The following is a 25,754-nucleotide window of genomic DNA, read 5'->3' on the forward strand; positions in this document are numbered from 1 at the left end:
CGTCTCGACGCCTTTGATCAAGAGAAGCGCGGGTTCCCCAGGTTGGGAAGAATAGACTGGATGGGCGTCAACTGTCTCTCCTGTGACCATTTGCTGTGGTTCCTTGTCCTGGTCGGTGCTGCGTGTACACTGAGTTTCCGTGTGTCCCCGGGCCTGACTGAGATTTGGCGTGGAACAATATTAGACGTGAATACGATATATCAAATGCAGGATGCAGTGCGGCATACGTACGACTTATTGACACAACGAAGCGCGATGCGCGCATGCAGGTCAACGGAAATAAAGGTTGGCGAAACCAGGGTTGGCGTGTGAGCTGGTGGTTTCGCCTCATTGCAGTAGCCATCCTTTGTGGGGCAAGGGAAATGTGCTTAGGCGCTCGAGAAGAGCTTTCCGCATAAAACAAGCATAAGACAACCAAATTTAAAGGGAAAGCAGTTCCATGCAAACAATTGGAAAAATCAAAACCTTGTATATTTACTATCAGCGAAGCCGGCGGCACCTGGCGAGAACATGCTTCCAAATCGACTAGTGGTCCGAGGGGAATACCGTAAAGCAGTGGGCAATGGGAACCGACAAGAACACATACTAGACTTGCGTGTACCCTGCGCAGTGCGGAGATAGGGACGGGATGTCCTTCGAATCCACATGCTGATTGTGATGAAGGTTCTGTTGCATGTGCACGCCCTGCGATGGACACAGCCTATACCGATTAGAAGTCAATAGAATACTGACCAAAACCCATCATGCAAGGGTAAAATGAAGGTGCGAGAACGCAACATCCTGGACTAGCTCACGGCAACTATGGGATCTGGAGATTAGTTATTCCTAATAAGTCATTGAAATATTGAAGGAGCGTGCGGAGAGCATGTGGTACAGATAAACATGATGATACGTTAACCCATTTTAGCCACGTGCAAAAATTAAAGTCAACAGCACTTTCTAGCGCGATCTCTCCCTTCAACCACACGCCAAGCCACCTGTACGCCCAAAAACTCAAGGCAGGCCTATCTAAGACATATATAAACTCATACAAAGCTGAAAAAACATTCCAGATTACTCTCTTCTTTACTTCACTACCATGGCAGACAACGCAGTAACATCTACCGACACTGGCTCCAGTCCCAGAGAACACAATTCTGCCGGCGGGCCCAAGGCTATCATCAAGAACGTGGATATGACTGAAGAGATGCAGCAAGAGAGCGTTGAGATCGCATCTGCTGCTCTCGAGAAATATAACATAGAGAAGGACATCGCTGCACAGATCAAGAAAGAGTTCGACAGACGACATGGCCCTACGTGGCACGTTGTTGTCGGAAAGAACTTTGGCAGCTACGTGACTCATGGTATGTCTTTTGTGCGTTGTGATGCTGGGCCATCGCCGGACGTGGTGTTTATGCAACCTGTTTGCTTTCATCGATCTCCTACAAATTTTTTACGCTTCTGTCCCTCGCGGGAAGGAATCTAATCTGAGTTATTTTTTCCAGAAACCAAGCACTTTATCTATTTCTACGTCGGATCGCTTGCTATCCTCATCTGGAAGTCATGAAACAACTGTAGATCCACGTTGAATAGATCAATGTGAGTTTTCTTACCCCAGATCGCGCGTTCCTTTAACCAAAATAATTGTAGTACAGACAGACACGACTAACTGCTTTTCACCACGTGTATTGTACGTTCCTCTGGATCCGCATTTGCCTCGCACACCTGTAATGTCCCCGCTTTTCGTGTACAGACTGTTCATTACCATTACTTTCGTGGAAGATCACCCTTATGAAACGAACATTGGTTGATAAGTCTCTAGTCCGCAATGTCTGGGAATCAAGTTGAGCCAAGACATGCACACATGTCTTTAAATATGTCAGGTATTTGATGGCAGTAACACTAATCATGACGTGCAATCATCGCAGAGCGTGACCTTGTCCGTGGCAGGTCGATGGATCTCATGACAGCGCTCCTGCGGGTGTCCGGCAACGGCGTTATGTTTGCATGCACACCGTGGAAAGAAGGTGAATGAATCAAATCTAAGGTACATAGAATTGCAAATAATACCAAGTCCACTGGTCCATTAGAAAGCCATGAAGCGTGGACAAATCGAGTACGACACGATGTGAGCCGGCTCACCCTGTCAACGGCGGAGACCTTTTATTCCTTCCAACTATCTCAACGATCACCTTTGCAAGACATTCCCCACCCTCCGCATTGAATACGCCCACTTGTATCTCCCCAAGGTCTTGCTCTGTAGGAATCCCATAAAACTCGACCACTCTCTTGTCGTTACCGCCGTGCCCCTTCAGCTCTAACTGCAGGAAGTGTGGGAGAGCTTGCCCCGACATCAGTTTTGCCTCCAACTTGCGATATGTGCCATTGATGGACTTCATGGGAATGCGGAACTTGAACTTCTCGCCGGTCCGTACGATGAATCGAGAGACGGTGTTTTCCGTCCCCACACCGACAGGCTGAGAAGACGCGAGCGACGAGAATGACTCGTCGGATACAGAGCGCACGTTCGATGAGCCTTCTCCGAGCGTGCGAACGTAATGCATGCCCATGCGAAGCTCATCAATACTAGCGTGGTGCGCGTCCCGTCCTTCTTGGTAGACCTTTGCTGTCTGGCTGGCGATTCTTCTGGTTCCCGGGGATACATCTAGCGTTGTTTGATTACTAGATGGAGACCGCGGAGGAGGAACTCGGGAAGAATTTGTGAACTGTTTGAGACGAGGCTTCTCCTCGGCGGTGTGAATAGTCTGGATAGTCTCAGGACGTGATTCATAGGAAACGATGCTTGTGCTCTGTAGGCTTTCCCTGATAATGCTGAAGGATGCTTCCAGTCAATATCAAATCGATACGACGAAAAGAAAAATGTACCTTCTGCGAGCGGAATCCTTGACAGCAGCAGGTGATGGCTCTCGCGGGCCCCGCGGCGACCTTGGAGGTGCAAAATCGGCTCGCCTTCGTGGGATAGACCTCTCATCCGTAGAGTTCGACGGAGAACTAATGAAACTAGTCATCGTACTCACTCGCTTCACCTTCAACTCCGAATCGTTGAAGGGATTTTCGCGTACATCTTGTGAAGATGGGGTGGCCTTGATATCTATGTAGTCGCCTTCTAGAGGAAGCCCATCCACGCCCTGACGTGCATGTCTTGATGTCAATGGCGTAGGGTAACCGATGACGGGCCTTGTTGGAGCAGCCTTGCGCTTGTATTTGTCGCTCACGTTCCTTGCAGTCTCCTTAATCCGCCCAAGGAACTCCGCTTTCTTCATGACACCATTGCAATCAGCGTGAACAGTCGAAGGCGTTTGAGGAACAACACGCCGGAGGCCAAGTCCAAGATTTCCGTATGTGTTCGACGGCGGATTTTCAATGGGCTGAAACGGGTTCCCTTGCCGCTGGCTGAGTTCAAGACTGCCTTTCTCTGAGGTTGCGCTCGTGTCCGCCTCCTTGGACCAGCCGTAACTCTTGTTTTCCTCACGAAGGCTATTGTTTTCAACGGGAGCCATCCCGTAGTACCTCTTCTCCGCATCCGACCAAGCGAATGCGCCTTCCTCGCCTAGCAAGGCCGAGTCTCGAACCCTTGCGCAACGCCTGAAGAGGGCCAGACCGACGCCAAGGAAAAGCAGGCCTCCGATTACACCAAAAACGACAGACAAGATCAGAGTCGTTGTTTGGCGCCCCCCCCGAGTTCGCCGTTCCTAGTCCCTGGCTCTGATTTTCCTTCTGTGGAGATACCACGGATAGCGTTGCGTGGGAAGTGGAGTGCGTGACATGGGAGTAGGCGATGAAGGTGACTACAATCTTTGGGACTTGTGAGTTGCCCGGGATCTGTCCGGACAGTTCCCCAGAGACCGGATCGAAGCTCAAATAATTGCTGGCATCGGGGAAAAAGGTAACACTAAGGTTGACGTCGTTGTGATTTTGGGCAGTATCGGCCTTGTTAGAGAAGAATTGAGCCAGATTGAAGCGGACTTGCTGCCCTGGATCCGCATTGATGACTCCAAGGTCTGAGGCAGAAAAGTAGGATGACACAACTGCCAGAGAGATCGTCGTGTCCAAGGTCTGATTGAAGTCAGTGGTAAGCCTGGCAGGCAGGACAGGTCCTCCGTTCGTAGCGCTCGTTACAGAAAGTCCAGTTGGCGGGATCCCAAAAAGCGTCCTACTTTCCTCATCGTACTGAAGCCAGTTTTTGTACGCAGACACATCGATAGACAAACCGGTGACGTTTGTAGGTTCTAGAGGCTGCCCATCCACCAGTATACCAGTAAAATCGGCAGCAGCCATGACCGTGAAGTTGAAAGGAGAATCGGCTGTGACATTGACAGTGGGTAGAGTTGATAGTGCATACAGCTCGTGAGAAGCCACGACAAGGTCGAAAGAAACAGTGTCCGCGCTATAGCCTTCCTGATCAGACGCATGGACATCTATAGATAGGGTGCAAGGCGTGGGTAGATTAGCCTCAGATGGCGCTACTCCGTCGAAGGTCACAGTATTTGTATTGAATGTAAGCCATTCAGGAAGAGGTGTTCCATCCGCTTGTAAGGCCGCGTAGTATAGATCGTTTTGGGCCGAGAACGTGTCACTGAGGATACCGATGCTAAAAGACCACTGAGATGGGACCCTGAATACAAACTCGTCCGTTTCAAGAGCCGATCCAGGGGATAGAAAGAACACCGATGAGAGCGCGGAGCTGCCTGCATAGAATTGCTTTTGTAGAGGAATTTCAAGCGTCGGAGGAGGATAGGACGTGACGCAGATGAAGAACGATGAGGTTGCCGAGGACTCAGAGTCTGAGGCGTTCATGGTGACCTGCGGCGTGCCCTCATCTGCAGCAGAAGGCAAGCCGTAGAGCGTTCGAGTTGCGTTGTCAAACGAGCACCAACTCGGTAGGCCTAAAGCGGTGTATGAAAGAGCCTGGTCCAGGTCGGTTGAAAACGTGAACTGGCTGAAGGACCAAGTGTAGTTTTCGCCAACACGAGCAATAAGCGGCAGTTGGCCATCCAGCGGATTGTCGACAGTTACTGTCGCGCGACCCGCTGACACGGCAGCGAGGAGGGTTAAAAGAGTGACAATCATAGTGATGGGAGTCGTAAGGCGCGACGACGACGCACGTTGGAAGACGAGTCGGCCAGCGAGCTCAGATTTCGAATTATTTAATCGGTCAGTTGGAAAGCCAATGATGATTGATTGAGACAGGGAACTAACAAATACGCAAAAACAACGCGTCACGACTATAGGTAGTGTGAACATTTATCAAATCCATATTACGGTTTACCCTTGTGAACAAATGAGTCATGTTGAAGATAGCATGTGAAGTAACTCTGTAAGTAATCTAAATCAACGAAAGCGGAAGGGACTGAAACATGGAATCCGAAAGACAAGCGTTGTAGTGTGATAAAAGGAAGACAAGTGCATGATGGAAAAGAAATATGAATGGATTATGCTCCTGTGAAGGCGCTGAGCCCCGCTGCTTGGATTCTCCCTGGATCTTCTGCGTTCAATATACCAATCAACGCGATCAGCTCAGCCCCTGTCTCATCGCCAATCTGCTCGGGTCCACTGGGATCAAGGACATGAGCAAACACGGCAAGCAGTTGATCCATGAACGGCAAGAGCGACTGGGGGTTCGTGCGGAATAGATGGAAGATAGCGCGGAAAACTGGGCGGTTCTCAAGGTAGTCGGTCTTGAGCGGGAGGCTGCCAATCAACACAGGAAGAACCTGGTCCAGAGGGACGGCAGCAGTGTTGCGGATGATGAGACGGGAAACAGCACCGGCAGCATTGTCCTTTGCATTGAGTTTCGCTGAAGGATCAGTGGGCGAGACGTTGAACAGGGGACGGAGGGCAGTGAGGACATGCATATATTGCGGCGAAAGGTCGATTTCAGAGTGTTCAACGAGAAGACCGATGGCAAAGCATGCATTGCTCTGGACCTCCGGTTCCGGGTCGCTGAGCGCGCGGTAGAACAGATCCATCAGAGGCTCTGTCGAGGGCGTGACAGAGGCTTTCATGCCAGCAATGATCTCTGCGAGACAACCGATAGCGGACGAGCGATCGCTCATCGACCGGCTCTTCTTCTACAAGCGAAATACAGTCAGTACCTGAACTTGCGCTGGAAAGAACTCGAACTTACATAGTATTTCGAGATGAGAGGGAAGAAAGTACTGAATGCCTGCGCGAAGTCATTGCCCAGTGCATTGGCAAGTGAAGATACCAAGTCGCCTGCAGAGGAAATGAGCACTGAATCATATTCGGCTTGATCTTCGGGTGCCTCCTCGGTTTCATCCTGATCAGGGTCCTGTTGGCAAAGTGCCTTTTGCTCAAGGACCTGTACAGCGATGCTGCAGATGACATCGAGGTCTGCACCACATGTCAGTATTAACCAAAAAAAGTACTGATGATGATCTGACTTACGGCCTTCAATAAATGCCGGTCCAATCTTGTTGATGGTCTCGGCAAGACCAAGACATAACGACGCCACAACGGTCCTGTGATAAATTGGTCAGTAAGAGGACACGACTGAACATAAATTGACTGACTTGTGATCCTCAGTCTCATACATCTCAAGCAAGGGCTTCAAGCTGTGACCAATGAGCTCTTTCACGCTCTGCTCCAGAGGGACAGCCTAGACCCTGCGTCAACATAATGCTCAGACATAGTAACTGCAACTCACCACTGTCGCCCCAGGGGCCCATTCTGGCGCACCGCTCAGTTCGTAGAACGTCCTGACCATCTCCAACAAAGAGTCCGTCGCGGACTTGCGAATACCCTCGTAATAATGCGTGAGCAAGTTGGCGAGCTCGAGAGCACAGGGCTCGACGAAAGGAAGGAAGTGGTCGCGCGTGGCAGCGAAGAGCGTTCCAATCGTGTCTGCAGCAATTTCCTTTTCAACTGCAATCGCGCTATTGACTTCGAGCATCTTGTCGAGGTCAACGTCTTCAATCTCAAGTTGGGGGTTCCCATTGGCATCGATGTCATCCGTGACAGAGATCGCGTTTGTAGGAGAGGACCCGGATGCAAATGCAACAGCAGCGTCAGTGTTAGAAACTAGAAACAATCCATCAGAAAACTACTCGTTCGAGAGGAAGGGACAACCGTACACGTAGCAACATTATCCTCGCCATGCTCAGCTTGCTTGCAGCTTTGCAACAACGGAGGCACAACGCTTGGTAGGTATGGCGCAAATTCCTCGCCAAACACCCTAGCCATAACGCCAAAGAACAGGAAACTGCACTCCCGAAGACGTGCGCTGCCCATCTCAATACCTTGGAACGCCTGCTTCATCATGTCCGCGAAATATGGGCGGAAAACATCGACGCCAACAGCTTCTGCGAACGTTCCAACAGCGTCCATAGCGATGCCGCGGAGCTCGGTCTCCTCGCCTTCACCAGTGAGGACAAGGAAGTGCTGCAACTTGTTCATGGTTGGCTGGAAGTAGGGGAGGAACTTCTCTTTTGACGCGTGTGCCGCACTACCGAGGGCTCCAGTAACCACAGTCTTGACAGTGATAGGCGCGGTATCGAGCAGACCAGCAAGTTGCTCCATAATAAGCTGGAGGTATTGTTCAATGACATCCTGCGAGATCTCAAGCAGTGCATCAAGAGCAGTGCAAGCCGAACGCTGAGTCTCAGGATTGTGCACCAAGCCCATGATCACCTAAAAAGTGTCACATATATCTTAGCATGGGTATCAAGTCGCGACAAATATTTTTGTACTCACAGGAACCAGAACAGCGTGCTTTGCAACGCACTCTTCCTCCAGCCACTCGCACAAGCAGCTAACGGCAACACATGTCGCCTTCCTGACCGAATTATCACCGTCCTGGAGACCAGCCTCAATAACAGGCCAAATGTGGCTCATCAAAGGCGTCATGAACTCGCTGCAGCCCTCCACGGCCACGCCAAGCGCAAGCATTGCACCACGACGATTGTTCGCATCTGGAGAAGAGAAGTACTGAGATATAAGTGTTCGGAGAGCAGGGAAGACTTGGGTGGGAGGAAGGTTCGTGGCGAGGCCATCAATGATACGAAGAGCAGACTGGAATCACGATAATCAGGGGTCACTTTCAGCTAGTAGTCAAAGTTACGTACACGGCAAGGAGCGTCATCGTCGGAATCTGTGGGTTCAGGTTCGGTGGTAATAGGCATGAGGCCCTCCAAAATGGCTCCAGCAAGGGCCTGACTTTGGATTTTGGATTTTTTGCTAGAAAGACAACATGAGTACGTTCATGAAATCAACGTTAACACAATCTCACTATTGCACAGTCCAGTTAAGGGCGTTGAGGGCCAAAACACGGATTTCAGGCTCAAGATTGCGGTTTCCACCAGCTTGAAGGAGGAAGGATGCCAGCTCCGCAATATGTGGGCCCAGAATTGGTACTTCCTGCAGGGCGTCTCGCAGATAAGTCCAAGTCAACGAAAACTGAAATGAAAACGCACAAGGATGAGAAGAGTCTCGAATACATCAAATAGTTGGCGAGCACCAGCCTCATCCCCAGACTCGATGGATTGCCCGAGAATCCGGATCATACCAGGGAGAAGTGCTTGGAAAGATTTCTGTAGCACGCAGTGAGACAATTTGGTTCGAGAAAATAATTTGCACGCACGATGTCGGCCTTATCGTCAGAGTCAATATACTGGGCGATGACACCCAATGCCCTTGACGTAGGTTAGTTCACCACCTACGATCAATCGAGGAACCAGGCGCACCGAACAGTCGTGATACGAACTTCGATACTCTCAGGATCATTGAGAAGACCTTCAAAGAGTTTGAAAAAGCTTTGCAGATGCTCTTGGAATCCTTCCACGATGCTCTCGAGGACAGTGAACAAAATGAAGATGGCGACATCACGATGTGCGACTTGCGCTGATGTACATGACTGGTGTAACCACGGAAGGAGCTGTGGCCATGTTCCAGCTGCGAGCTCGATGCTAGCAGCAGCAGCGATGACACGTGCGGCAGAGTGTCGGACGAGCTTACTACAGCATCAGAAAAATCAGGAGCGTCTTTCGGAAGTAAGGAGGTAGACAAACTCTTGTTCAGCGAGTATCAAAACTGGAAGCTGGTCCTTGATCTGCGACCGGACATCTTGCGGGAGCTGCATCCATAGATCACCACTCTTTTGAGCAACACGCTTCCGCATCTCGACTGCAGCCAGTTGGCGAACCTAATAGACGAACATTCACGCGCACATAGCCAATAGCAATGAGGAATAACCAAAAATACGCCGATATGATGTTTGCTTACCGAGGATTCTGGCGAACTGGCGAGTATTTGTGCGAGTGCAGATATGCATGCCGGATTTTTATAGTATTCAGTATTAAGCTGAGCTGTTGCCTGATACACATGAAAAGTCAGGAAACACGATGAATAACGCGTCTGATGGGGCGATCTTACAGCTTTAAGCTGGTTGGTATCGTTTGAAGTAGACTGCAGTAATAGATTGTGCAGCCCCTGCACAAAATTCGGCTGTTAAAACAAGCGATAGAGGCAAAAATTAATCAGATCGGACTCGAAAGTAAGGATTCAGGTATTGATCTGCACGTACATCCATCTTTAAAAGTCGTGAACGAGGATAAAGAAGATGTAGGGGGAATAGATGAGTGTCTGATCGCAATATTCCCTAATCTAAAAACTTGGCGGAGTTCAGAAAAATTTGCCACGGATCATGGTCTAGTCAATCCGAGGACTGATGACCGCACCTATCAGATGCGTACGCCACGAGTCTGTTCCCATTGACTTTTCTATTGTTGTCTTAGGTCGGTATTGTTCAACGTGACTAGTCGATAAGATATTGATGGTCACAGTTTTATCAGACAGTCCTAACACTCATCATTCAGTCTTTTCAAGCAAAACCACGCCTCGATCAGGTCTATCTGTGCCATAAAACGAGCTGCTGTGGATATGACGTATTATGAGGCGAGGATGGTTATTCTGAATAACCACCTGGCCGATTAAATCCGTGAGCAGAACACTCTTGATTTAATCATGCTTGGGCCCTGCATCGATTATCTATCTGTGTTTTGTTTCCACCACGTTATGCGGTGTGCGTGTGGTCATGGTTTGCTGCAGATCCAGTACTCAGCGATAAACTCTTGATCCTCTGTCACTGAACCCTACGATATCCAGAGATGACAGAATTTATCCAACAGATGCACGAGCATTGACCAATCGTATTCACAAAGGTACCATATAGCGCTGCATATCAAGCGCTGATTCAATATCGGGCAACTGTGAGTCACCATTAACATCTTCTGACCGCAGGCGATTGCTTCTTACAAGCAGCTACTCCACCTGTTACTGAGATTGCAAAGCAGAGTCATCCACCCTGCTTGCTGCATTGACGCGTTGCAATTATATGTGAGCCCGAGAAGGCGGCGCGATGCTTGAGGTGCAATTTTACACGCCTGCCTATATCCTAACCATGCACATCTATAACAACTTCCGTGAGGAAGCTATGAACCTCCCTGATTTTGACTTCGTTCATGCGTCTACCTTGCAATATTGAATTGATATCTCTTGTCAGCATTATCAATCCATGTGCGAAACCAATCCCTTTTCACTTGTGCGCACTATCAACCTCAAGCGTGTGTTCCGAAGAGTGCATCATGTGAAGAAAATCGGATTCAGATATTACGATACACAATCTAATACTTGTCATCATACATATACGAAAATATGGAAAAAATGATTCTGTACTGTAAAAGAAACAAGGAGAAATGCGTCTACAAGTCACAAAAGAAATGAGTAGTTCAACGTCTGTCGAGTACATGTTGATAAAAGGAAGATGTGTCCATAAGTCACAGGCAGCGAACCTATTACCGATCCCCCTACTCCTGCAGAAGATATGCCATAGAGCCACAGTACGCCTAGCCACACTCCCTCAGACCCACCCTCTTCATAGTAAGCTCAAATGGATCACGAACCATAATGTCCAAGCGCACAGATCATCACTGCACAACCTTCTCCACTCGTTCCGGATCTTCCCCAAAGACATGGAGACTGTAGACCCAATCCGACAGACGCACGCAACTACCTGCCGACACAATCTACACAACCCGAATAGCCAAAATGAAGGAGAATGCAATCAGTGAACACCGTAACTTGAAGGACGAAATCCAGATATTTACCGACGGCTCAGGACATAACGGAGGAATCGGAGCTGCGGCAATCTTGATGTGAGAAGGACAAGAACCACGAGTACTACGATACCACCTAGGAACCAATGAGGAGCACACCGTATACGAAGCAGAAACCTTAGGACTCACACTGGCAACCCAATTGATAGTGACTGAACCCAACATAGTATACCCGATCTCAATCCTCCTCGACAACCAGGCTGCCATCAAATGCGGAACATCAACCAGCAAGGAAGGGAGTGGATTCCTAGCCGGACACGTCGACCAGATGACAAGATACTTGGCAAAACAGCGAAGAGACACCGGCGACTTCAACCTAACGCTACGATGGATACCAGGACACGAAGGGGTCCACGGCAATGAACACGCAGACCAAGAAGCGAAAAAGGCCGCTGAAGGACAACATCAGAACAGCCCCAATCGAGACCTACCACAGTACCTGCAAACTGGCCGACTACTCTGCAGCGCCGCTGCCCTGAAAGCAGCGCACAAGAACAAGTCAAGAGAACAATGGAAGACAATATGGGAAAAATCACTGAGACACGCAAGATTGCAAACAATAGATCCATCAATGCCCTCCTCGAAGTTCCTCAAACTCACCAACGGTCTACACAAGCGCATATCGAGCATCTACATCCAACTCCGCACCCGCCACATCCCGCTGAACTACCACCTGCATCGAATAAGCAAGAGCAACACTCCACACTGTCCAATATGTCCAGGAATTGATGAAACCACATACCATTATCTATTCGATTGCCCGCAGTATAGACGTGAATGCCACATATTCGCAAACGCTGTTCGACGAAGCGCAACGTCCATCGCACATATACTCACATCCGAGAAAGTCACCCCTCACCTAATCCGCTTCATAAATAGTACCGGCCACTTCAAACCAACATTCGGTGAGCTGTAAATATTGTATCAGAAAACATACTAGTAAAAAACACACAGATCTAACATACACTACTTGCAACATAATTCCCGTCACCATACTCTTTGTCGAAAGGAAAAGACATCACATCCTGTGGCATCGCTGTCGGAAACAAAAGGGACCAAATCAGTAATACAGATAGCACTAACGAAAGCAGCAGCACGCAACATCAGATGAACATCAACAGCTAACACGATAGCCCGCTGTGACAATATAGTTTTCCCTGGGCTGATATTCCCCATTTTTACTTACCTTCACTTACCCACTTTCCTTAGTTTATGTTCGCATTTTTACTGCTTACATAATCATGTCTCCCTTTCACCAGTGTCAGTACCAGTCTGAATGACAGTCTTTTGCTTGATGATATTTCTACTCTCTGAGCTCTGAGTCTAGTACAGAAATCCTTTAGGGTCGAATAGCAGCTAGGCATAGCAATTTTGACCCAACATTTGAAGAGTACTTTACAGAGTTCTCTTCTTGTTGTGTTTCCCACACTGCGCACTTCACTTAACTATCCTTATACTAACATAATCCCTTTCCTGCAGTGATCCTTTTGTACCTGCTCACTTCATGTGACGGAGTACGAGTCTGAATCACCCACCCTAGTATATTACCCCCATCATGCACAACAGAAAGCTTATGATGAGACTATGTCCACCATAGGGTCTACGACCCCAAAGGACCCCACTCTGAAGCAAAAAAAAAAAAAAAAAAAGTCTGCCAAGTACATACCGATAAGAGAAATACAAAGAAAAAGAAACAAATCAAGAGACAGAGAAAGGGAACAAATCGGGAGGCATTTACAAGGTGACGAAGAAAAGAGAAGGGACTTAGGATAGATCATCGCATATGCGAGCCGCGGGCAGTGGGCTTTAACTCCAAGTCGTAGGGGACAGGAAGGAGGCCATTGCGTTTGTGGTTGTGTCGGGATTTGGTCGTAGGGGACATCCGACATCAAAGACTGCAGAGATAGGCTAGGCGGCGCGACGAGATAGTTTGTGCGCGGCCAGTGGTCGCCTTCAACCTCATGGGCAGTGAAGCTCCGGGTCGTAGGGGACAGCGAGGGAGGCCGTTGTGAGTCTTCAGGATTTGGTCGTAGGGGACCTTAGGAATAGTGTTGTGCGTGAAGTCGTCAGTCTTGAATAATTTCGATCAAGGTTCCTGGGTTGGGCGTCGTCTGGTGTAGAAGCGGTGGTCCAGGCGACAGCATAGAAGTGAGTCCAAGCTGTGCCATGGCAGCTGCCCAACCGTCAACAAGAGTGGCTTGGTCGGAGGAGCTCGTCATGGAGTTGTTCAAGGTGACCTATATGAAATCAGCAAGCGGAGCAGATGTCACCGGTAATCACTCACCAATCATAGTAATGTGTTCCAGTTGCTTGGCGTGAGCACGCTTGATGCTGTCACGGACAGCGGCCAAGTGAGCAGATCTGGATTCGTGCTAACAAATGATGAGTGCGGTACTTGGTTTTGCAATGAAAATGACCATACAGTGGCTCAAAAAACCGTCCGTATGTTTTGGCATTTTTCACTATCTATAATATTGTGTGAGAACAAACAAATGCCTCAAAAACATGCTTATACCACATTGTAGTATGGCTTCAGGGCTTTCATTTGAGCCCTACACCGTGGGAATCGGTGGAGATATGGTGGAGATACAAGGCTCACAAAATGGTGACTCATGCGGACAGTTTTTTGACTCAAGTATTTTACAGTAATAACCAGGTATTCTAGTATTTTGTATGACCTCCCTTGGCTTTAATTACTGCCTCTATCCTTCTAGGCATACTCTCAATTAATTTCTGGCAATCCTCAGCTGTGATCTTCCCCCATTCCACTGCTACTCTCTCCCAAAGCTCCCATACTCCTTTAGGGGGGTTTTCATAGGCTTGAAGCTTTTTCTTGAGTGTTCCCCAGAGATGTTCAATGACATTGACATCAGGAGACTGTGCTGGCCAGTCAAGAACATTGATGTTATGTTCTTCAAACCATTCCCTAGCTCTTCTGGATGTGTGCTTGGGATCATTATCCTGTTGGAAAATGATATCTTCTTCATCAATCCCTGATTCTGCCAAGCTAAGCAGCAAGTGGTCATTTAAAATGTCCACATACTGCTCAGCATTCATCTTCCCCTCAACCTCAGCAAGCATTCCCACACCATTCCATCCCATACAGCCCCATACCATTAAAGAACCTCCTCCAAACTTGACAGTCCCATTAACCTCTCTGTCTGTTAGGCCATCTCCCTTCTTTTTCCATACATACACCTTCCCATCTGACCCAATCCTATTGATTTTGGTCTCATCTGACCATATAACATGCTTCCAGTCCTCTACAGTCCAGTGTTGATGAGCTAAGGCAAAGGCTAGTCTTCTCTGCCTATGTTTGATGGAGAGAAGAGGCTTTTTCTTCTTTGTTACTGCCTTGAGATGAGCTGCCTTGAGAACATTCCTCACAGTTTGTGAAGAGACAGGGGTAGTGATGGTGGAATTGATATAATGGGTGGCTTGGACAGCATTATCAGCCTTTCCTGTAGTGATATGTTGGATAATAGCCCTTTTGTCAGTAGAGGTAAGCTTGGATGGACGTCCTCCACAAGAGTTTTCCTTGTCTGGGTGGCTTTCTTTGATGAACTTGGCCACAGTGGACTTGCATATTCCAGTTCTAGAGGAAATTTGGCGAGCAGAGAGGCCAGCATAAGACAGAGAGAGGATATTATCTCTTTGAGCAGAGGAGATGGCTTTCATGGTGATTATGACTATGATACATGAGATATTCTGGTTTATATAGTTAGATATAGTCATAAAATAACATAATGACACCACTTTATAATTTATATAATAGTGGCATGATTTTTATGGTGTCATAAATAATGATTTATATAGTTTTAATATACACTCAAAAAACTGTCCACATGAGTCATCATTTTATAAGCCTTATATCTCCACCATATCTCCGCCGATTCCCACGGTGTAGGGCTCAAATGAAAGCCCTGAAGCCATACTACAATGTGGTATAAGCATGTTTTTGAGGCATTTGTTTGTTCTCACACAATATTATAGATAGTGAAAAATGCCAAAACATACGGACGGTTTTTTGAGCCACTGTACCTTGTGTCTGCCTGGGCGGAAATTGTGATACCGTTTCGTATCCGGGGGTTTCAATGGGGGGGCAGTGACAATCTGAGGTGGGATGCTGCCGAGAGAGAGCCTCGTGGTCGTTAGAGTCGAAGCGTCCGTGAGAAGCAAAACGTCGGTGGCTGCAAACGTCGTCCAGTATCTGTCTTTGAGGATGATCCTGCGTCTGCTGGGGGGTCCAATCGAGTCATCAATCGTGAGTGCTTTCGTGCCTTGGAGTAGGTCGCCACTGGAACATGGAACAGTTGCTGTTGTCCTATAAAGATTTATGTATGCCCAGGATCAGCTCATAATAGGCCGGAGATTTCAGATCATGTGTATGCTTACTATTTCTACTGATTAGGGGCCCATACCTTTAGGGTATCGAAATTTAATGATCAGACACCTGGAGTGCATGTCATATATATTCAGTATCACAGATCTCAAATTTCAGAAAGATCCATCAAGTATTGAGTGAAATGAATGCAAAAGAACATATGTGTGAAAAGTGACAATTGACACATATCACACAGAATTCACATTTATATATGATATAGGTCAAATATTTCATTAAATTTTGATAGAATACATGTTAGACTACACAAGGAACCTATACTACACTTTGCCCTGAGAGTGGAAGGGATGTGGAAGGGATGTGGTAGTGAAGTCAGTTGATGCAGCATACAAGTCCTACAACTTCTTAACTGACCACTTTCGATGTTTTGAGCATTTGAAGTTTCCCACACTCAATTTCTTATCTATTTACTTCCCCAGTCCTCAATCCTGGGTAGATCTTTCTATAACTTGAGTCCTATGATGCTGAATGTATGTGAGATGTACTACAGATGTCTGATCATTAAATTCCGATGTTTTAAAGGTATGGGCCCCTAATCAGTAGAAATAGTAAGCATACACATGATCTGAAATCTCCGGCCTATTATGAGCTGATCCTGGGCATACAAAGCATGTATATGTGCCCCAATGATGATATATGACCAGCTTGGATCATTTTTGCAAGAGTAAGGGAATGAAAAGCATCAAAATTGTCAAAATTGCGATATATTATATTTATGTTCCTGTGGAAGGACCCTGTAGATGTTCTGGAGTAGCTAGGTGATAGATATACTCTAAATATGCATAGGAATGGACCCCATACAATACTTGAGGTCCGGTCCTACAGGAAAAATTTTCACAGGAGGTAAACCATCAGGAGAGGGGGGATGTACTACACAGCAGGGTCTTATCCTATGGTCCTGAGCTCCTGATACATTTTTAATACTGTTGGATAGATGCTGGGAATCATGTTTCAAAGGCTCTGTACCTAGAAATTAATACATGAGAACATATTTGTATTTTTCTGTATATATGCCATATCTATTGATGTAGGGCGCTTCAGGGGGTTAAATAAGGCTTGGAATCTCTTCATATATATTCTTAAACATGGTCTGAAGATCCTAGAACACTTCTCTATTAAAGGGGCAAAAGTGCGAAAGTGTTCTATACCCTAACCTATTTTAAATGGCCCCTGGAGGAGGAGGAGACATACAAATAAACAGAAAAAGCGGTCTATTATAGTATATTATACATGTATATACCAAACTACTACTTAGATACAAGGGGGGACCTATTGTCGTGTAGTGGTGAAGCTGCAGTAAGGTGGGGAGGGTGTGGGAATAATTGATATTGTGGAGATTCCCAAAATGGGCGATGTTTTTGGTGTTGTGGGGAAATTCCCACAGTAGGTGGCCCAAAATGCGGAGCTATGAAGTGTGAGAATATTGTGGGGGGGTAGGTGGCCAAAAATGCGAAAATATGCTGAGAATGATGTATACAGAAGCCACTGCTGGGATCCACCCAAGGATACATCAACCTAGATAGTGTTACAGTGGATAGCTAAACTGAATGATGTATCAGGGTTTTTGGCTAATAAGCCAGTTTGGATATATCAATATGACAGTATGGGCTGATTGTAAGACAAGTTGAAGTTGACGAGTGAAGCTAGTGAAGAATAAGTCGTAAAGAAATGCACGTAAATCGAGGACGCAGGATGGGAGGGATGTCTGGCGGGCACGGGATATTTATGCTCTATGCAACGAGACCTTATGTAAATTAATCGGCACTGCCACGAATAAGCAGACTCAATCGCGACGTGTTTAGTCATGTGCTTGTAAAATCAGTTTATGTCAGCACCACCACCACGCAGAAAAGGGTTGCCTTCACCCAACCTTCACCCAGCTTCATCTTCATCTTGCGTAGGCGATCATGTAAAAGCGACCATGTCAAGAAGATCGATGTTACAGCCTACAGGCACATGGAATATGTTTGGGTTCAGAAGATGATAATCTCTGTGAGTGTCTGCATCGATAGCTGATAAACCACTGCCGAGACAACTTGATAACAGTCAAGAAGATATGGCCCGCAGTACATACCTCCTACATCCAAGTTATCGTTCGAGGTCCGAATTGATTGGTAATCGGCAGTCACCACTGGTCTGGTTGCTGAGAATAAGCCAGACGGTCTCAGGTCCGCAAAGGCTCCACTATTCTGCAACTGCATAGATCTCATCAGATTTTATCCACGGCCCTATCCTCATCATTTGGTCTTCGTATGGATATCATCGATCATGCGAAGTCTCGATTCGAACCAGAGCAGTTCTCTAGCCTTGGATATCTGAATGTCGGTCCTATCTACTTGTGCTGCTCATGAGTATGGTCCGAGGACTGTTTCACCGTGAAGCAATCCTCGAACAATATCTACGAGCAGAACAATCCACTTTTCACTTCACGTCAAGAAGGAACAACTGCCTTCCCTCTATATGGTTTGGCTAGGGGAGATTCGCATTAATCATACACTTTAGTAGACAACAAATATATGCAGCGACTAGCACCACCAATACAGATACAAATGTCGTAAGTAGTATAACGCTACATAATGGTAGTTGCTATACCGTATTAATTTGAAAACATGACACAATGCCGACTAGCGACTTGATCACTGACTTTATGCCAGTATTCAATAACAACCTCATCCAGTGAGGCCACCCTGCGCGCCAGTGGCAGCAATGCGAGCCAAAGCATCAGCATTCGTGGTGCAGGTGATTGATGTTCCAGCAGAGTTGACGAGAGGAAGGGCAGCACAGATGAGATCCGACCCACAAGATTGAGCCACGTACGTGCCCCCTACGCACTGCGCAAAGGCGCCGTTGACGCATGCATTGGTACCCTCTGCATAGCATGTTAGAAAATGGTATGCTACTTGAGTAAGGCAGACTCACCGGTGCAGAAAGAGGTAGCAGTTAGCGTAGCGAACTGCGCGTTGAGCTTCTGAGCGTTCTGGCCGTTGGTGAGCTTGAAATTTCCATTAGTGCTCGAGGGTGTTGCAGACGCCGCCGCCGCGCTATCAGCTGCCATGGTGGGCGAAGCGGTAGGCGTAGACTCGGTTGGATCTTCCTCGCAGTCAGAATTCGAAGAATCAGACGAAGGTGTGGCGGAAGGAGTGGTCACCGTCGAGGTGCTATTGCTTCCACCAGTGGTGTTGTTGGAAGCAGTTGTGCCACCGACACCAGGATTCTGTGTGAGATCCACGAGTTGTGTGCCATCAGCGATGGGACCGGAGGGATTTGCGAGGCAAGAACCAGCAGGGTTGACAGGTGCACTCATACCGAAAGGAATGGTCCCGTTACCCGCCAACGGCAATGCCACCGACGAAGGTCGTTGGGTTATCACCCTGGAACTGACACTGGAAGAGCCCATTGAGCTCAGCATTGCGCGGGGCTGATTGGCAGTAGGGCACGCTCTGTGATGTAGGCTGTGTGCATGGAATTCTGTAAGTGTTGGTAGAAAAAATGGACTTGAAAAATACGAACAGAGTTTCGGGGCTGCTGGGCGAAGATCTGAGCAAGTTGGATCATGTCTGCGTTGTTACTGAGAGTCTTCGCGAGGTCAACCATGTTGTCAGCGGCATCCTGCTGCTCACATGGACCAGGAGCAGCAAGAAGAGTGCTAAAGGCCGCGACAGCAACTGGGTTGCATTGGGTGCCTCCGCCAGCAGCATCCTGGGATGAACATTATGAGATATGACGAGCCGAGGCTTCTGCAGGAACTTACACATGCTGCCTCCCACTTGGTAGTCGAGTCAGAGATGACCTGCGCAATACGCTTATGGACTGGAGCACTGTGCACAGAGGTGGTAGCGGCAAGAGCGAATGCAACAAGAGTAGTGAATTGCATCGTAGCCAAAGACGTTAGAATTATTATTTTTCGTCGAGGAAAGCCGTTCAGGATTTAACAGCAAGCAACTGAAAATCAGTATAGAATTGAAGTAAGTTAAAAAGAGGGTTTCGCAAAGCGATAGAAAGGTGCAAGCACAGCTCGCCGCAGCCAGGAAGATGAGGAGAACAGGAAGAGCAAAAGTGAATCTCGCTTGCTAGAAGAATAAATCATGTGCTTTATACTACCCCCGAAAATTTGTGTTGTTCTCGGTGCCAAACCTGGAATGAGAACAAAAGAGTGCGCGCCACGTGCACCTTTTTTCATGCCCCGGTTGTCATGCAAAGAGACTCGATGAACAAAGACTCTTGGGCTCATCCGGCCGCAAGTCTCCCGCAGAACTGTGATCCAGAAAGGTTTTTGTCGAGTGAAAGATGGACGAGTGTCATTGCATGATTGTCCAGACGGGCCTAATCGGTTGACCCATTACGGAACTTGCCACGTCAAGTTAGTAGTTCCTTTCGTCATAAACCAAAGTTAAATTCAAGCAATACCTAAATTCACAGATTCGGTCCACTTGCAGTATCATACTTATCCGTATGCTGCCAGATTGTTATTGTATCCCCGTTGTAGCTACAAACAACATCTCCGCCACTGTATCTTGACCCGGCTCTACTACTACTCCGAGTGCGGCGATGATACAGTAATATCATTTCAGATTAGGACTATTGGCACCCAGGCTTCATCTACTAAACCCGTGGCAACAGAGACCCAGGGATGATGCAGCTTAGGCTTCTGAACCACCCTTGCCTCGGACTTACGCGTTACCTCCCGTCATACTTGCCACGTTACCCCACCCCATACGTGCAGCGCTCCACCCGTTTGTTTGCAAAGTCGCCTCCGTGCTTCAACGTTCAACCCGCCCATCGTGACATCACAATACTAATATTGCTTGCCCCTACTCTGAACTCCCACCCACCACCTCCAAATCTGTTCACCGCGTCTAGCATGTGCCACAAAGTTCGCAGGAGTGGCAGCAGATTCCAGAAGCAGATGATGCTGACGTCAATTTAAACTTCCAAATATTATTAGGCCATCGTTCCTGACTAGTCTGGCATATGACAACCACTTTGTCAAAGGTATTCAATATTAATATTCAGGACTTGTATACTGACAAAAGGCGGGCCTGGCTGTCTTGCATTAGAGGAACAGCGGCCCACTGTCTTACTTTCTCGATCTTTAATGTATTGGGCGCGGTCATTGCAACGTCGGGCGGAATGATGTGGCACCCATCCATGGCATAGAGTACGACCTCTCGTCAATGTGCATGAGAAGGTCGATGAGCGCCTATCTGTCAAATTCTGTCAACTTGACTTCGGCCCTGCAGTAATTGCCGTCAACTTCGAGATTACAATCTTCTCAGTAAATGGGGCAATTAAAGTGCGACCGCCCATTGACTGGTTCTTAGCGCTTAATGCCAACTGTTGATTCAGAATATCATCATCCTCAGCAAAGATGATATTGTCGCCCTCAATGATACAGATGAAGGGTGGGTACATAGCCCAAAACGTTGATACTCTTACACTATCAGGATCCTATCTTACTCAAACTCAGCGGTGATCAGCGTTGCACAAGGGATGGCTATCGCCCTCACAATTTTTCGCGTCATATTCCGACTACACATCGGGAGATTCTGGTGGGAGGACGCATGGGCTGCTGTTACTGGATTGTGTGGCATGGCGCATCTGATTAATTCCTGGGTTCATCTGCTCTGTCGTGCGTACCTTATCATTTGTTGATCTCGCTGTGTTGATCACATAAATGGATTTGACATAGACGGAACGACGTGTATAGTTTCTTTTTGGGGGACGGCGTTCATGTCCACCGGCGGTAAATTGGTGAGATCTTGTTCCTCTCTCATTTCGGTCTAGGAAAACAAACAAACTTGAAGGTCTGCACGCATGAGCATACTGTTTGCCATCGCACGGATTGCGCGGCACACGCAGCGTCTTTATCGCTTGTCCATGGGCTTCGCGATTCTCTTCTCCCTGACGTGTGCAGGCTTTATCGTGCAAAAGGCGCGGAATTTTGAATCGAGCAGTCAATGGTACCAATTGCCTTGTCCTTCCTGCCGCGTCGGGCAACCGATAGCAGCGTACCAGCTCGTAGGTAGGCATCACACCACCTTCTGCTTCATCCTACATTCACCTTACTATTCAATCAGCCAAGTGTGTCGCCGACACTATTCTGGTGGTCTTTTCCTTTCGATTGCTCTGGAACGTCAACCTGCCCTCTCGACAGCGGCGAATGATTCTCGCGATATCTTCATCTAGCATTCTCATGTCGATGTTCTCCTTGTTCCGTGCTATCGCCCACTTTCTAGTCTCTACGTGGGTAGAGACAATTGCAGTGAATTTAGAGGTGGAGTCTCGCCTATATGTCATCCATTCAAAATTTAAATTCATGTGTCTAGGTATTGTCTTCCCTGATAATTTGCAACCTGCTGGTGGTTGTGACCTATGCATATCGGGTGCTCATCCGCGAACCTGGCGATCCGGAAGATGACGACTTTAGCAGTCCAATTCCATCTGTCACCTCATCGCAACGGCTCACCACTATTGCCCTCGACTTAGTCACTGAGACTTCCGCTTCTTTCCGCCCCCTCGACTCACCAGAAAACTTCGTCCCAAATCGTAAAGAGGATACGAGATCTGTTTGATCTAAAAAGTACCAATGATCATAATATACAATTATATGTACCGGAGCCCTGGAACGACTGTCTTTCAAGATCTGACTGCAGCTACAATTAAAAGTGAGACAGGTCATAGCTCTCCTCCCGGATCTTCATATGTTGGTTTTTATTTTCACGAATCAGGTTTTCCTGCGCGCCTTGCCTGGACGCTCAATTCATGATGCCGGTGAGATATCGAGCACTATGCTGGGGCCCTGTGACCTCTGGAAGGTGATGATTTGCATCGCGAACATAGGCCTTTCATGCGTTCACGCCTCACGTACATGAGTTGCTTGCTATGTACAGCGTCATACGCTTCCCTCGTGCACGGGTGCTACATGTGGTACTCACTTGGTTATTGGTCTTTCATCTCGCAAGGTTTTTCAGGCTCACAGAATGTGCGTTCTGGACATAGATGTTGCTCCCTGATACATCCTGATAGGCTCTGATGGCACATGCACTGCATCACAAACCTGGGGTGATCAATTAATTTGTCGATCTCCGCAGCCCAAACGGTCTTCAACCTGATTTGATCGATTGAACTGAGGTCATTCTCTAGTTCATCATTTTCATGTCTTTTGACATCCACCCGACAAAATTTTGACACTGGTTACGGTATCTGCCAATCTCCACTTTCCCAGGAGCCATGTCATATATATTCCCGTGGACTTTCAAGAGCTGTGTTGGCCTAGTTATTGCACATGCTCTGATCATGAGTAGGATATATAGATGATCTGTGTGTCTTGGTATGTCTTCATCAAGTCATATTTAAACTATCAAAAGTTGTGTTCTTCTGCAATATTAATATTGCTCTGACTGAACTCATATGATTCTCAAGATGAAATATATCTCATTCTCCTTGCATTGACTGCCCTGGCCAGTGCGCTACACCACGAGGCACAGGAACGTCGACTGGACGACCGTTAAAAACAACGGTGTCAGACTTTGTCTATATCAAGGCTACTAAAGGCACAAGTAAATGTTCCCTTCGCTTAGAATCGAGACTCCATGTTAAACGGAGGTCCCTCGCAGGTTATATTTCTTCTTGATTCAGTAATCAGTACATCGGTGCGACTCACGCTGGACTCATCTGTGGTGGTTACCACTTTGCTCACCCTGACTTGTCTAATGGTGCTACCCAGGCTAATTGCTTTCTCGCTCACGGTGGTATGTTTGTTCAGCGAGTGGTGCCCCTATGAATGTCTGAGTTGAACTCCACACAGGTGGCTGGTCTGCTGCCAGTGACGGTATCACCCTCCCTGGTGCACTCGATATCAAATGTGAGCCAATGTTACCTGGTACTTGCAACGAGCTCATCTATGGATAGACACTCCCAGCGGCAGTGAATACTATGGCCAGACCGCGTCTTTGATGGTATCCTGCATAAAATCCTTCTCCGACACTTGGACTGCTACGGCTCGCCAGTAGGATCTACAACACGACAAATAATTCTATGGTGCTGACCGATGTTCTGGGCTCTGATAGCTACCTGATCATATACACTACGACGGACTGGTGGACGACCTGTACCGGCAATAGCGCTGCATTCGGGACGACCAATCTCCTCCGGATCACTATCTACTCGACCTCAGTTGGCACGCTTCTTGCTGGATGGCAGTACGAGACGTTCTTGCAATATGCGGACAGTAGCTCTGACCCAGGCGATACTGATTTGTTCAACGCTGATGCTGCTGGTCTCACCAGGTAATAATCTAATTCTGGTGGCGTTGTTTTGACATGCTAATTTTGACCTGCGCCGCGGGGATGGCGCGTGGTTTACTAATAGGTTAGGTTGTTTCCTGGGTGCAGGGCTGTGCAGGGTTCGGGTGTGCAGTTTGGAATTGGATTGTCACATCCCATGATACCAATCATTGATCAAGGATTAGGTTATAATGGTCAAACCGACCATGACACGCCCGTGTATGTAAGAATCTAAGAATAAACGTTATTTCCATTTCGCTTCTGCCAAGGCAGTGACCGAGCTAAAGCGGCTTGAGGCAATGCTTCCACGCCCCTGCCCTCAGCATGCAGTTACCTGCGAACGATTAGCAAGCAGTACACGGTACAAGATAATCTTCTTTCTACTTGGCCTACCTAGTGCTGCCGGGCGTTGTCTTGCGTTAACGTCGGTTGATGATGCAAGCGAGCTACTACCCAACTCCAATTATGATCTCCGCGAGCGGGCATTACCCACCCTAGAAGTCCTCCGCCCAATGGATTATCGCGCAGGTCAGCCCATTCACCGAAAATCCTCCGTGGACAGGCACGCGCAAATTGCAGCCTCCACAGGAGACAATGCACTTGCTGAGCCTTCAAAACATACGGATTTGTGGTTTTGTGATGGTTCGGTGCGTATTATGAACCGCTTGTGATCGAGTACAAACTGAGACAATCCTCGGGTCATAATTGGGCTTTAATAGATCGTTTTGAGAGCAGAAGACACCTTGTTTCGCGTGCACAAGTCTCAACTTGCTCGCCACTCGCCCTTCTTCTGCGATCTCTTCTCATTGCCACAGCCCAGTGCGGATAGTACGACGTCTTCTTCGACCGCCGTGGTTGCCAAGAGAAACCCCGCACTACAAATAGATACAACCAATGAAATAGAAGGGTGTCCTGTTCTGCGATTGTACGACACAGCTGAGGACGTTGAGAATCTCCTTACAGCACTTTATGATGGCCCGTAGGTCTAATGTAGTGCGCTACGTTTGCATGTGACGACTTTTGTACAGAAACTTTGGGAAAAATGACTCTGCCGATTTTCGCATGGTCTCGGGGATACTTCGACTTGCAACCAAGTACCTTGTTGATTCGTTGAGAACTAAAGCCCTTGTTCACTTAAGCAGGGCTTGGCCGACTTCACTCAAGGGATGGGACGCTAGAGAGGACCTTGCTCGTGCTGACGAGATGCAAAGTGGTCCTGGAATGTCCAATATATACCCTTCCCCAGCAGTAGGTTGCCTCTTTGACATTTGATACGGCGTGGCTCATCCGCATTCAGGATGTCGTTATTCTTGCACGAGAAGTCAATGCGCCAAGCCTCCTGCCTTCTGCATTTTATGACCTTTCACGATACCACTATACCCAACTTTTCGAGCAGGACGACGAGAGTGGCCCTTCTATCGCAGACCTGCCGTTATCAAATGCAGACCTGCAAAGGTTAGCTTTGGGAAAAGAGGCATCGCAGCACGCGATCACAACTCTCATTCGCTCCATGGGATCGCATTCTCATTCGCTTCTTTTGGGGCATCACACACATACGCATCGCTCATGCAGGAGAGATTTCTCGGAACTTGTGGCGCTGGCCACTCAACACTATCTCTTTGATCGCGAGCGTGGTTGCACTGATCCTTTGTATGTTGCGGAGGAGCTTGGACAACCGTTGTATGATTTTGGTCAGGCTTCGGGTGCTGATGATACACGGTTTGGGGAATCTCGCCGTAGCGCAGAAGTATCTGAGTGCGAGGCGTGCGCGAGAGCGCTGGCGATGTGGACTACGAGGGAGAGAGAAAGGATGTGGAAGATGATACCAGCTTTGGTTCCGACTAGACGTTTAATGTTCTTCATGAAATTTCTAGATAGTATGAGCACCTGTATTGACATGACCATCATTTCACGCGTAGTATACCACTGATCAAT

General features: G+C 47.8%; 6 protein-coding genes across 6 annotated transcripts; 3 read left to right on the forward strand and 3 right to left on the reverse strand.

The window, feature by feature from the left end:
* Nucleotides 1–263: 263 nt before the first annotated feature.
* On the forward strand, nucleotides 264–888 carry DFJ58DRAFT_779292 (uncharacterized protein; the record flags this gene model as incomplete). The annotated part of the gene is made up of 2 exons (XM_041389680.1): nucleotides 264–364; nucleotides 387–888. 2 exons carry the CDS (start codon nucleotides 264–266, stop codon nucleotides 619–621), a joined length of 336 nt encoding a protein of 111 aa, XP_041245736.1. The 3' UTR covers nucleotides 622–888.
* A 3-nt stretch (nucleotides 889–891) lies between these two features.
* On the forward strand, nucleotides 892–1,879 carry DFJ58DRAFT_779293 (outer dynein arm light chain 8). The gene is made up of 3 exons (XM_041389681.1): nucleotides 892–1,343; nucleotides 1,485–1,578; nucleotides 1,630–1,879. The coding sequence occupies exons 1-2, from the start codon at nucleotides 1,079–1,081 to the stop codon at nucleotides 1,544–1,546; spliced, it is 327 nt and encodes a 108-aa protein (XP_041245737.1). The 5' UTR covers nucleotides 892–1,078; the 3' UTR covers nucleotides 1,547–1,578; nucleotides 1,630–1,879.
* A 238-nt stretch (nucleotides 1,880–2,117) lies between these two features.
* DFJ58DRAFT_874582 (uncharacterized protein) lies at nucleotides 2,118–5,070 on the reverse strand (the record flags this gene model as incomplete). The annotated part of the gene is made up of 3 exons (XM_041394400.1): nucleotides 2,118–2,811; nucleotides 2,866–3,622; nucleotides 3,645–5,070. The coding sequence occupies 3 exons, from the start codon at nucleotides 5,068–5,070 to the stop codon at nucleotides 2,118–2,120; spliced, it is 2,877 nt and encodes a 958-aa protein (XP_041245738.1).
* A 92-nt stretch (nucleotides 5,071–5,162) lies between these two features.
* DFJ58DRAFT_779299 (armadillo-type protein) lies at nucleotides 5,163–9,584 on the reverse strand. Its single transcript, XM_041389682.1, has 16 exons — nucleotides 9,542–9,584; nucleotides 9,391–9,462; nucleotides 9,241–9,330; nucleotides 9,027–9,160; nucleotides 8,703–8,972; nucleotides 8,600–8,651; nucleotides 8,433–8,549; nucleotides 8,249–8,376; nucleotides 8,085–8,196; nucleotides 7,714–8,031; nucleotides 7,095–7,650; nucleotides 6,668–7,041; nucleotides 6,534–6,619; nucleotides 6,409–6,482; nucleotides 6,128–6,354; nucleotides 5,163–6,071 (listed from the first exon to the last, which is right to left on the reverse strand). The coding sequence occupies exons 1-16, from the start codon at nucleotides 9,545–9,547 to the stop codon at nucleotides 5,433–5,435; spliced, it is 3,255 nt and encodes a 1,084-aa protein (XP_041245739.1). The 5' UTR covers nucleotides 9,548–9,584; the 3' UTR covers nucleotides 5,163–5,432.
* An 8,619-nt stretch (nucleotides 9,585–18,203) lies between these two features.
* Nucleotides 18,204–19,899, reverse strand: DFJ58DRAFT_874585 (proline-rich protein; the record flags this gene model as incomplete). Its single annotated transcript, XM_041394401.1, has 5 exons — nucleotides 19,286–19,899; nucleotides 19,045–19,233; nucleotides 18,862–18,986; nucleotides 18,454–18,833; nucleotides 18,204–18,403 (listed from the first exon to the last, which is right to left on the reverse strand). The coding sequence occupies exons 1-5, from the start codon at nucleotides 19,406–19,408 to the stop codon at nucleotides 18,204–18,206; spliced, it is 1,017 nt and encodes a 338-aa protein (XP_041245740.1). The 5' UTR covers nucleotides 19,409–19,899.
* A 1,449-nt stretch (nucleotides 19,900–21,348) lies between these two features.
* DFJ58DRAFT_726113 (uncharacterized protein) lies at nucleotides 21,349–25,749 on the forward strand (the record flags this gene model as incomplete). The annotated part of the gene is made up of 11 exons (XM_041385326.1): nucleotides 21,349–21,556; nucleotides 21,612–21,808; nucleotides 21,861–22,100; nucleotides 23,180–23,285; nucleotides 23,342–23,398; nucleotides 23,446–23,542; nucleotides 23,604–23,822; nucleotides 24,217–24,466; nucleotides 24,539–24,798; nucleotides 24,848–25,067; nucleotides 25,117–25,749. 11 exons carry the CDS (start codon nucleotides 21,349–21,351, stop codon nucleotides 25,747–25,749), a joined length of 2,487 nt encoding a protein of 828 aa, XP_041245741.1.
* Between the last annotated feature and the right edge of the window lie 5 nt (nucleotides 25,750–25,754).

Source organism: Suillus subalutaceus, assembly GCF_016647625.1.
Source record: "Suillus subalutaceus strain FC151 chromosome Unknown DFJ58scaffold_32, whole genome shotgun sequence".
NCBI lineage: Eukaryota > Fungi > Basidiomycota > Agaricomycetes > Boletales > Suillaceae > Suillus > Suillus subalutaceus.

Bases quoted from the DNA above. Each gene is read 5' to 3' on its own strand.
- DFJ58DRAFT_779293 (XM_041389681.1), top strand. From the start codon at position 1,079: ATGGCAGACAACGCAGTAACATCTACCGACACTGGCTCCAGTCCCAGA. The intron at 1,344-1,484 runs GTATGTCTTTTG...TATTTTTTCCAG, and splicing joins TGGCAGCTACGTGACTCATG to AAACCAAGCACTTTATCTAT.
- DFJ58DRAFT_779299 (XM_041389682.1), bottom strand. The intron at 6,620-6,667 runs GTGAGTTGCAGT...CGCAGGGTCTAG, and splicing joins GGGCCCCTGGGGCGACAGTG to GCTGTCCCTCTGGAGCAGAG. The intron at 6,072-6,127 runs GTAAGTTCGAGT...TTTCGCTTGTAG, and splicing joins CTCTCATCTCGAAATACTAT to AAGAAGAGCCGGTCGATGAG.